The sequence below is a fragment of the Seriola lalandi genome, unplaced genomic scaffold, assembly GCF_002814215.2.
Source record: "Seriola lalandi dorsalis isolate HSWRI2012SDOR001 ecotype SW California unplaced genomic scaffold, Sedor1 jcf7180002054748, whole genome shotgun sequence".
NCBI classification, from domain to species: Eukaryota; Metazoa; Chordata; class Actinopteri; order Carangiformes; family Carangidae; genus Seriola; species Seriola lalandi.
Genome location: NW_019525301.1, coordinates 2,831,057 through 2,843,455, shown reverse-complemented (window position 1 = coordinate 2,843,455; position 12,399 = coordinate 2,831,057). Strand labels below are relative to the sequence as shown.

The following is a 12,399-nucleotide window of genomic DNA, read 5'->3' as shown; positions in this document are numbered from 1 at the left end:
AAACAGTTTCCTTTATTACCAATGTCATAATTAATGCGGAGGAGATTGAGAGGACGGGTGGGAGAAGAGAGAGGCCTCAGAAGAGGGAGGATGGAGCTGGCAGCAGAGTCTGTGTGTGTGTGTGTGTGTGTGTGTGTGTGTGTGTGTGTGTGTGTGTGTGTGTGTGTTAGTTATCATCTATTTGCTCCCTGCCTTATTGCCTGCTGCTCATCCAGACAGCAGTCATCCAGTACAGTACACACAACATCACCGATCATATGTTTCGTGGGTTATGCTTGCATTAGTATGTATTAGTCTCAGCAGTGAAGGAATAAACCTGAAACGGGTCACAGGGGCTTTTGGCAGTCACTGTGTCTAGTAGATACATTTTTGTGCATAAATAAATATATTTTAAAAACGTAAAAGAACAGTGTCACTACAGTTTCAGTCTTAGTCATTCCATGTGTAGCTATTGAAGAGTAAACCCCCTTTTTGCTGACAGACAAATCCAAAGATTAAAAAAGGCAGTTAGCTATTCCATCCAATGTACTCGGCTGGGAGACGTCAGTATGGCTGCTGAAGGCCTGGGTATACTAAATGATTGTTTCTTTGTATTCTACGTATGTTAAAGCACATGGAGCATCCACAATCCCTCATATCAGCTGTTCTGTGCTAAAGTGCTAATACACACCAAACTAAGAAGGTTAGCATAAATATTACCTCACAATCATTAGCATGATAGCATTGTCATTCTTGTTAGCTTGCTGACATTTAGCTCAAAGCACCATGTAGTACAGCAACACAGAGCTGGCTAGCATGGTTATAGACTTTTTAGCTTTTTGTGAGTGCAGCTTATTTAACATGTAACTATCTACTGCTAACAATAACTTAGCATGACACTGCTCTGCTAGCTAACAAGCTGGCTTTATTAACTACTGACACTAAGTTGATCATATTTGTCATGAAGGATAAATGTGTCTTCTGTATTGGCACAGCTAAAGTTGTGAGTTTAAAAAAGACAGTTAGCTTTCCTAGCCAACCTTCAATATGGCTGCTAGAGTATGTGCCTATAGCCCACTTCTGTTACATATCCCACCTTTGTGTAAACACAAAAGCAGCATCCGCCACCTTTGTAAAACAGGGGTTAACCTCTGATTGCCCCACACAAAGCGAGTAGATTAAGATAAAGCCAGTATAGATGAGAAAGAAAGTTTCACGACAGTGAATTGAGCTATTATGTGAGTAGTACACAGCTGTGTGGAAGCGTGTTTTATGAGCAGTAGGATGAGATGGCAGTGTAACTGGGGGGCAGGTGGTGGACCACTAGTAATTACTGGGCAGCACTGCTGCACAGTCAGTGGTCCCCACACACCAATCTGTCTTCTTCTGACCCTAATGAAAAGCCTTTTAACATCTGATTAGCTTTTAATGCCACTCTGTGGCCGTGGGTGTGGTTTGGATATGAGAGACTGGGAATGCAGTATGCAGATATTAGTATCTGATTGAAGAGCTGTGTGATCCAGGTGTTGATAATTGCGCTGGAGGTCTATAATGGTTTCATAAGTGTGTGTTTGCGTGTTTATATGAACCACTTTGTGAATGCATTTCTTTCTTGCCTCCATTTCTGAGATGTTTGGTTGATGGATTGTGCAGATAAACTATTTGATGACACAGGAAAGACAAAGCTCATTAGAAATTCATAGCAGATTATCCACACAACTGAAACCATAATGGGCATCAGGAACATAATGAGTGTCGTTGACATTTTACCCTTTGCTTTATTTTGACTTTACCCTCATTCTCATTTTCTGGCTTGAAAACAACAGTTTCTCAAAAAGCTGCTAACGATCACATTATTCAGTTTATACTTAATTCAGCTTTAATCTGATGTCCTCCATCAACCCAGCCATGTCAATGTAACGTCATAAAGACGTTGGACTCTAACGACTCTAACACTTGAATATTGGTTGGAAATGAAAATCGTGTTGATGTCAAAACCTAACATTGGCTAACTGACATTGTGACTTGAGCAGACTTGGGTTTTGCTCATGACTAGAATGTTGCTATTTTATGTCAAGATGGCGTCATGAGACGTTTGAAAGACACTGGATTTTGGTTATTTAACGATGCAACGTCAACTTTCATGAGGTCAAATTGATATTGTCATTGGATGTTTTCCTGGCATTGAGCTTTGGTCACCTGACTTTACATCTTACATTCAACCAAATGTCAGCATCTAACAACATTGGTGACAAGCTGTGTGTCTGCAGGGAAGCACAGGGAGGAGAGTTGCTCTGTAGAAATGAGCTTTCATACTGTAACAGTATGTTCCCTATCTCCATAAAACAAAAAAGAACTTTCTCCATCAAAACAATTCTTTGACTTGTTTTCAGTAATTTCTTGGCTTTGCAGTTTGTCAGTTTTTCACTGTTTGACAAGAAAGTTATCACAAACCTCAGGGAGACTTGCATTGTACTTCACGAGAGACAACACATTTGACAGATGTTTTGCAGTGACTAATATCTTGACAGTCTCGAAGTAAGACAGTTCATAAAGTGATCAAAAGCGGGCTTGTATTGTGTTCTGTGTGACAGGGCATGCCATGAAATTGTCTAATATTTGCCTGTACAAACTCAGCATTTAGTCAAAGGAACGGATGTTGAATATTCTGTTCAGTGATGCTCAACTTTGTCTGTACAGAACTGTGACATGTGCACTGTAAAATGTGTTGTAAATAAACTGAGAGTGGCAGGTTCGTGCTAAAGCTTAAAGGACATTTTCCTTTATTACAACTAGGGTCTTATTTTATTGTTTTGGCCCTCCTTCAGATCATTACGATAACACTGTACTCTCTAAACTAAATGTGGGAGCACAGTAGCCCCAGGTTTGGCCCATGTATTATCATTACATTCAAGTCACAGAGCTTAGCTTCTGTTTTTTCCATCAATGTCTCCTAGACATTACGTTCCTATACAACTCATTTGCAAGAGCAAGAAAATAAAATTTTCTTCAAAATGCAAATCATTTTCTCTGTTAAAAAGAAAAAATGGAAATGGGGAAATGTTGTTAATTCACACATTTGGCAAGTCACAAATGTGTTGATAGTGAACATAGTGTTGATATGTAAATAAACAAAGAGATAAAACAAAGCCCAAAATAAGATGCTAAAATAAGTTCTGTCTGATAAGTAGTCCATAACCCAATTGTTCAATTCATTACATAAGACAAAGAAAATCTTTGCTGTTGACTGACTAATTGAGTAAATAATGAATGTTTTGGCAAAAACAACAACAGGTCAGTCAGGTTATCAGTTTCTCAACAAACCAGTAATGTAGCCGTCGTTATTTAAACATTTCTATTTGGATGTGAAACAGAAACACAGGAAACCTGTACAGCTATGGCAAATACAGCAGGACAAAGTTGAGTCAGACATTTACTACAGACATTTTGCAAAATAAATATATTTAAATAAAATAATTCTAACCGTTTGCTTTTGTTTTCTCTTTGGTTAACTGTTTTTGTGTAACTGCTTGATTTTCTCGCCCCATTGAAATTTTATTTAAAACTTCTGATATAGTATAGAGGCACATATCCATGTGTTGTTTGATTGTAAGTTCTATATTAGTACTGTGAAAGCATCAAAGCGCTCAGTCCACAGAGAAATGCACACAGCCTGTATTCAGAAACTGAGCCTTAAAATGAGACTTCTGTAACTTTGTGACGTCACAACAAAGCAGTCACTGCTCTCAGCCACGCCCCAAGCCCCTCCAACCTGGACCCACCATTCAAGCTTGCAGGACTTGGTTTTTCTAAGTGTTTACCTGAAAGCTGCTACATTTTTATTCAATCACTCAGAAAACAGTCAGAAGAGAGGCTCAGAGCCTCCTCTCTTTTGATTGGCTCGCTGACCAGCTCCAGAGAGAAGCCTGAGGGAGGAGATGTAAAACTACATTGAGACAGGTTTTGGTTCTTAAAACCACAAATAAAATCTACTTATGGATGAACACTTCAAATAAAACACAGAAGAAGAGGAAAATATGGCGGTTTATAGTGTTGCTATGATCTCAGCATTGAACTTGGTGACTGCAGTGTTCTTGTTCCTGACAAGACTGTTAGTCAAAACTATGAAAATAGGACCCAAGCTGTAATAAACCAGATCTGTCCTTCAACTGATGTATCATGCCTGGTTGGTGAGGTGGCACTCAGCAGCCTGACAGCAGGATGTGGCCAACATCTCTCTGCACAGGACGGTAAACACTCATTAATTCTAGCTCTGCCTGCACACACAAACATCTGCCGTTTGTTGTCATGGTGAGTCAGTGGACCTTATCCAGCACCTACTGTAGTCATCTCTCAAAGCAGGCACCATGGCATGCCAGGTCTTTGTACACCATGCTTCACAGCTCGCTATGCCAGCCAACCACGGTCCGTCCGGAACCAAAACGAGTACACACCTCTTTCTGGAGTGAAGGAGGGCTGCCATGTGATAGGGGCTGAGCTGGTGGATCCATCACAGAGCCTGCTGTTAGCACACCTACGACAGAGCATATTGTTAAATGTTTTGACAAAAGCCCTCTCGTAGCAGAAGCAGGGCTCTCGTCTTCTCCCTGCGGAGGATTTCCGGCGCGACATCACAGGCGGAGGATTTCATCGCCTCCGATTCTCGCTGCTGTAGAGCCGCTGCCTGACTCTGTACGGGGCATACAGAGGTGTTCTTCTGAGCAAGCGCTGTTTTATTTCTATCAGTGCCGGAGTGATTACAGCAACCTGGTGTGTGTGAACTGTCTTCAGAGATTTGTGCAGCTATCATCCTCATAAATTGCTTTATTCTTTGTACCAAAACCCTTGATTCAATTAGCGGATCCAGGAGGCCGCTTAAAGGAAGTTGTTTCATGAGTCATCAGCGCTGTTGAGGAGCGTAGTCACACTTCACATCTGGACACCTTAGTGTTGTGACAGGCTGTCAGGAGATGCAGTTGAAAGCTCCTCTCGCTGTCTCATTCCAGCTCTTTTTCTCAGTGGCGTTGAAGCCGATGGTATTGACGTGGTGTCAGAAGTAGTGCCAGCACAACACCAAGCCTCTGGGCTGCAGGCCACTCTAATGAGCTCCCCTGAGTGGTTAGCAGGCTGATGGAGATGGTCCATCCTCTCTCCTCCCCCTCACTCAGCATGCTTGGCTCTAATTGGTGGGGGAAGAAAGGGATGCTTCAAAATTATAGGAGACAATACTTTGGTCAGAGGACAGAAAAAAAAAAAAAAATCTACTTCCGCCTCATCAGAATGCAAGCCCCTTCACCCCAATTATAATTTCTGGTGCAGACCAGAGGATTACATCAGTCAATATGTCTTAAAGCATAAAGAGAAGGACAGGTGTGAAGTGAGAGGTATCAGGTGTTCTTTTTGGATGATGTAAGAGTCACATGTGCCAAATATCTGCTGGGTTTTCACCTAATTCTGATTGTCTTGTTGGCTTTGAATATCAAAGTGCCGCTCATGTTCTTGAGCTTGAAAGGGCCTGAAAACTGGAATAATGACACCCTCTGCTGGTCACTGCTCAACACAACCACCAAACCTGAAAGCTGAAGAGGCACTGGTCCTTCATCAGTAGGAAGTTTAGGCTTGTAGCATGTCTTCTCTTTCTGTTTCTATAAATATAGTATGTGCAGTATATTATTATAGTTGCTGGTTTCCTTGTGGGTCTGTGCACGTTTTACTGGAATATGTATTATTTTGAACCAACAGTGTCTTTGAATCCTTTGTGGAATGTGCCAAACTGCCGTGCCATGGTAATCACACTAACTTACTAAGGACGCTGAATTATTACAACAGTGGGTGTGTGGTCATGTTATTTAACACAAATTAATTCAGGAAAATTCACTCTAAAATAATGAAGCTCTTAAAACTAGATTGTGACAGAGGGACCCACTTTTCATTCAGATGGTGAAGCAGGACCCACCTTAAGGTCCTGGTCATGTCGGTAGATGTTGTGCATATTAAAGTATTCCCACACAAAATTAAAATGAACCAGATGAGCACAAACAAACAAACAGTTGACAAACTGTGAACCTGGTACCGAGGCAGTTGCGCACTTTGCCTGGCTAGCCATCCAGTCTGAAACACATTGACCATTTCTCAAGGTTGTACCTCTATTATGTAATTTCTACATCTGTCCGAGTTTAATTACAACCCCCCTCTGAGCTGTTTAATTAAGGGCCTCATATCCAAAGCAATTACTCCAACATCTTACATTTTCTGATTTTCTGATTTTCAGTTCTGTTAATTATTCTCTCCATTTCCGAAATTCATTATTTTTTCATTAATAGGATCAGTGTGGTTCCTCGCTGTGTTTATCACATGTCAGTCATGAGCGTGGGTTTGGTTTAACACAATGATGCTCGACGTTCAACGACAAGACAAATAATCATTAATCTGCGGAAATGCTTTTCATGCCTTTAATGCTGGTGACAGCCGTGAACATCTGTCTGTCCCTTTCGCGTGATATCTCAGAAACACTCCGATGTAACTTCTCCAAATTTGGCAGAAACGTTCACTTGGACTCAAGGATGAACTGACTAGAATTTGGTGTTCAAAGGTCAGAGTTCAAAGTCACTATGACCTTACAAAATAAGTATTGCATCATAACACAAGAATTTATATGAAGTCATTTTATATCCAGAAGGTCAAAGGTCAACTTAACTGTGACATCCTAATATTCTGCAAATACACTTAATGCATTTTGCATATATGTAGTTTTTACTACATATATTACATGAGTCTGGACCCACATGGATGTAAACTGCAGCCTGACCATACATCCGTGAGGCTGCAAGAAGGGAAGAGAGACCAAAATAAAATCTCTGACCTAAACTGTAAATTGTTTTCTATTGAGAAAGATTGCTGCATTTACATTTACACAAAGCAAACTGAAATATATTTGTATTTCTTTTACTGACTTAGATTAAATGCATAGAATCTAAAAATGATTCAAATGAAACCTTTCAGCCCTGAGTAGTGTCTGCTGGCAGATGTTCCTCTCAGGCTGCCTCAGGCCCCGACAGCTTCCACCGGCCACATGGTTAGGTCATCCTGTACGTACCTTCCAGGTGAGAGCCAGAGCAGAAAAATAGGTCCACCTGACACTTAATACTGCTGAAACATTTTTATACTTTTTCGCATCTGGAGTATGGAAACTCTACAGTAAGATGAGACTGTTTAGAGGGAGTCGAACGATAACTGTTCTGCCTCTAATCTCTTTCCATCTAAAATCAAAGTTGCTTTACAACTTTTACAACACAGACAAGCTGCTGTTTTACACAGTGACTTATTAACCACAGTGTAATGTATTGATTAGATGTTGTGAGGTGTCGTGTGAGTGCGTGGTGTAGCTAAGGCTGACATGAATTGACCCTGGGGAGGAATTTTCAGCTGTAATGGTTTCGCAAACCAAAAAAAGTGAGGACTTCAGAAAGTGTTAAGAACAGAGACATATTGCATAATGAGGGCTGCTAATCGGTTTTTCTCTTCAATAAAAAGGAGAAATTGCAAACATGTTGGAACTGCCTTTCTGGTGAAAAGTGATAACCAGCACCTCAAAAACAGACCGGAGATTAAAAGCTTTTGTTCTTACCCGGCCTTTAAAATGTTCATGTAACCAAAGGAGTTAGATGTAAAGGGCATATAGATCCACATAACTTTCCTCTGGCACTCAGGTCAGGCTTTGTTTGTGTCCATCTGCACGGCATTAACGCCCTCTCCCGCTACTTCATGTTGCAATGTGTGAAACAGTGCTGCTGATCCCTGTGATGTCACAAGCTGTCCTGCCTTCAGAGGCTTATGGAGAAAAGGTAACAAGCTGCTTTATCCTCATTAGCATCATTAAATTATGACGTGCCTCCAGCTATTGTTGTCATTCTCTGTTGTCTCCAGCTCTGCCTCCCTCTGACTCTGTTGTTTTCCTGCCCTGCCCCCGCCTCAGTGAAAACTAGACAACGTACATTTTATTTGAATGTGCATGAGAGAGATGCAGGCGAGGAGGGTCAAGGTGGCAGAGGAAATGTCAGAGTTTCCCCTCAGTGTGTCCGTGTGACACTGGAAGTGGTTGAGGTGCTGCTGTTGAGGACGATGCTTAACTCCAGTCAATCCAGTGAGGCCAGCAGTTGCAGCAGGGTTCAAACCAACGCTGCACGCCTTCGCCTAAAATGCATGTTAACAACAGGGAGCAGCAGATAACAGTTGTTGTCATCATCAGGCAGCTATTTCTTGCTCAGTGACATTTTCCTGTGTGGGTGACTCTGATTTCAGTTAGCAATGGAGATTTGCAGATTAGCATCATTGACACTTTTTTTTTGAACCGGTAGGATTATCATTTTATAGCACTGTGTTTACTGCAATCTTGCAGCCTTGTTAAGTGTCACATGCACAGCTTTGATCACATGCAAAAACATGGTCAACTAGCATTTAAATTTAACAGTGTAGTCCATTCATAAGTAGTCCATAGGCTGATATTGACTGAGACTAAAAGCCTGAAGATCTGGGCCTCATCACTATTTTTAACTTTTTTGTTTTGCAAGTTCTAAATATTTGAAAATGCAATACAAAAATCACTGGAATCCCCATTTAAAGCACAAATGGTCTTTTAACATGAGACTGACGCCAGAACACAATAAAAAACTATCTAAGTATGTCGACCCAGTTAAAATGTGTTTAACAGCAAAGGGAATTTGCCCAGCAAACTTTACTCACTGATGAAGGCCATGGGATGTAGCTGAAAGACTGGGAAATGTTTCAGTAAGTGGATCTCACACTCTTTATTGAACTCTTAAAAAAAACAAAAAAACTTCAGTAATGTTTATGAACACAGACGTAAATTTGGTCAAATTTTTTCTGTGGTTCTAATGACTCATTTAATATTCCATCTAAATAAAATATATTTATAAACACAAAACTTTAAAACAATGCTATGAAGTAGTCTCCCTCACTTAGAGGGATTATCACTGGTTTGCAGAAAGGGAATCTGAACCTACTGGTAGTGATTTTCGTGCTTGCTGTGGTGTCTCCACACTGATATAAAAAGCTTTCTGAGAAAGATGTTTTTGCAGGAAGGAGAGACCGGCGAGGAAAGCTTTAAACTTCAGCAATGTTTTTATAGCCAAAGCTGAACTTGAGCTAAACGGGGACGCCACCTGTCAGAAGGAGCCATTAGTCGGAAATCCCATTACCAGTAATCCTATAGGCCCAGTGGTTGGAGCGCAGCAACTAGTCTCTACTCTCTCCCTCGGTCTCTCTGTTTGTAACTGCTGGCACTTCCAACAGCCGTGCTGCCACACCAGTCGTCTTGGCAACAGGCCTGTGAGTGCCCGAGTAAGAAGGGGGCACGACCCCTGGCAAACTTCCTCCCAGGTGGATAGAGAGGCTCGCTCAGGATATTAATGCCGCTCCATGCCAGCTGCAGTTTACAGTTGCAACAGTAAGTCTTATCTTCTGAGAAATGCTTTTCTCTTTGTGGTTGTTAGTTTTCCTTCCCTGTACTGTCAGATATGGGGCTGCGTGCTGAATCATCAGCTTGTTTTTCAGAAGGTTTTGACAGTTTGAACAATGTGTAAGACATGGCGTGATCGTTTTTTAGCAAAGAAGAAGCTTACACCTGTGTATCTACGCTGTGCTGCTGTGCTGTAGTAGAGAATCTCAATCTGTATGAGGCATGTGGGCCAAAAGTTACCACTGACTGTGCTCAGATTGTTTCCTTTCCTGCTCTATTTAGGCAAAGTTCATGTATGGCTGTTTGTTTTTAGACAAAACTCAGCTTTTGTTAACTTTAACTTTTGTTAACAGGAAACATGACTAAGAGTCTGCAGCCATGCTGGGAGCTTTGTGAGGCTGTAAAGCACATTGAGGTTTTGAGCTAAATATTGATGTCAGCATGCCAATGTGGTTATAGTGACAATGCTAACATAATGATATTTAGGTGGTATTATATTTACCGTGTTCAAGTTTAGCGTGTTAGCATGCTAACATTTGCATTTGCACGACACACAGTACACACACGTATAATGGGAATGTCATTAGTTTTGTAGGAATTTGGTCATAAAACCAAAGTATTGGACAAATTTAAATGTTGACTGATGGTTGATCATCACACTGTTATTATCATCACACATTATTTATTTACAATTCACAATCGGAGCATTCACAATAACCACTCAAAATCAGCTGGAGGAGGTGCATAGAAAGAGCTGTTTGTGGCTCTTTCTCTCTCGTTGACTATCCCTTGACTTCCCTGTCTTTTCCCTCCTGTCTGCTACAATGGGGGAGGATTTGGAATCCTTCGGGGGAATAACTAACAATGCCAGGTTTGTTCAGAACTTCCCGTCTTGACACAGTAGTGATGATTCTCTCTGATCAGTCAGTTGTCTTCAGTGTTTTCACATCACCTTTTGGTTTCGCTTCAAGCTCCCTTGGAACCTCAGTGGAGGTGATAGTGGAAAAAAAAGGTACTAGATACCATCCACAACAAAGGCGAGTAGAGTCAAGTTCAGTTGAGTCAGTACCATGTGGTGGAAAAGGGCTACTGGCATGTTCCGTCCGTCTGTCAGATGATCTTCTCTACGCTGTGTCAGTACTACCACAGTTATGTCCATGGTTGTGAAACAATAGTCACCGTGAGACCTGAGTGATTGTGGTGTCTCTTTTTTTAAATCAGATTTGGCGGTGCAGTGGTTATCACTGTCGCCTCACAGCGAGAAGGTTCTGGGTGTGAACCATGAGTTTGCATGTTCTCAGTAGGTTTTCTCCGTGTACTCCAGTTTCTTCCCACAGTCCAAAACACTGTGAGAGACAGGTGAGCTGTCCAGGGTTTACCCCGCCCTCGGCTGATGTCAGCTGTCCAGCCTAAAAGATAAGTGGTTTAGGTAATGAATTAATGAAATTATAATTCATTCAAGATAGGCAAACAGGTGATTTATGAGTAACTCCAATGAGAAATAAAACAATGAGAGAACAGAAAAGATTAAATATTACAGTTCATCTTTTGATAACAAAGATCATTTAAAATCGCTCCAATTTAGCATTTTGTACCAATGGAAACTGGATTTTCTGATGTGTGATTTACTGTGTGAAAAATAGCAATAAGAAAACAACAAAATTCTATTTTGAGAACAAAACTGAATAGAAAACAGTACTAAAACATTGTTACAAACATTGATCATTAGAAATATTTACTATAAACATTTTTCATTTTCCAGAATTTTGTTTAAGAAAAGGAAATCGACTGAGATGAAGGTACATGGATTAAAAGGCCTGCTGCGACCTGATGTGAATCATAATTTTGCCATTTTATTTTAGACTGTTTTATTTATACAAACGTGTGTTTAGACAGCACTTGGCATTTGAGAATCTGGCTTCTCTGGGATTTTGTAAGAAAAACATCCAACCCTAACCCTGCTGTTTTCGTCATTTGTTGCTGAAACTCACCACCATCACCACCACTATTTGTGTCAAAATCTTCACCATGTGTAATTCAGGTTACTCAGTTATCTTGTGTCATTGTGTTATTTGCTGATGGGGCCTTTCAGGGAGAGAAAAGCAGAAAGTAAAACCTTTTCTCAGAAGCATGATTGATTTTTGTCTGTGCTGCTGCTTGTTTGTCACAATTTACCCTCCTTTTTATTTTCCATTTCACTGCCAGAGAGGTCTGCACATTTTCCCTGCAATCAGACTCAGAGCAGCTCATCTCATTAATTACCACACCTTCACCCAGGGAGGAAGAAGTCGGTCGGTGAACGGAGTGAATTAAAAACCTGCTCTCTCTCTCTCTCAGTGTCGTGTCTCTCTCTGTGAGGGACGAGGTGCAAAGACAAACCTTGACCTTGCAGCAGTGCCAGTAAGAGGCAAGGACTCGCCGGGCTGCATCAGGCTGGACACAACTCCGCCGAGAGGCAGGGGGGTTGGAGAGAGAGAAAGAGAGAGAGAGAGAGAGTGAAGAGGGGAGGGGCCGAGAGAGTCATGTGGAGAGTGACAGAAGGGGGGGTAGAGAGAGGCTCAAAGCACAGGAGGCAGATAGAGAGAGGGTGGAGAGGGCCCGAGCCGTCTCTCTGAGAAGCTGGAGGTGAATGTGTAAGGATGGTCCCTCCCTTTCATCCTGCCAGTGTCGACTGTGTGCCGGGCTGCTCGCTGCCTCTCTCTGCCGGTAGGGCTGCTGCTTTCACATCTCGTGTCTCTGCTGTTGTATTTGTATTTCTCTCGTGTCATCTACCCTCTGCGCTTGGTTCTGTTAGAGGCACTTCTGCCGTGTGTGTGTGTGTGTGTGTGTGTGTGTGTGTGTGTGTCCTGTGTGTGAGGTGAGGAGAGGAGAGAGGAGTGCTGCGGGCTGCATGCTCTGTTTACACCCTCAGCTTAGGCAGGTGGCTGGCAGTGATGACTGCA

At 41.7% G+C, this 12,399-nt stretch overlaps 1 protein-coding gene across 5 annotated transcripts in view; it reads left to right on the top strand.

Moving 5' to 3' along the window:
- iqsec1b (IQ motif and Sec7 domain ArfGEF 1b) overlaps positions 1–12,399 on the top strand; it is a 204,842-nt gene that overhangs the window by 144,004 nt on the left and 48,439 nt on the right. Inside the window, exon 1 of one of the 5 annotated variants that reach the window (XM_087178922.1) lies at positions 12,084–12,163. The exons of the other annotated variants lie outside the window; for them this stretch is intronic. Coding sequence (XP_087035048.1) covers positions 12,087–12,163 — 77 coding nt within the window. The 5' untranslated portion in view covers positions 12,084–12,086. Of the gene's footprint in view, positions 1–12,083; positions 12,164–12,399 lie in introns of those variants that run through there. 5 annotated transcript variants of the gene reach the window in all.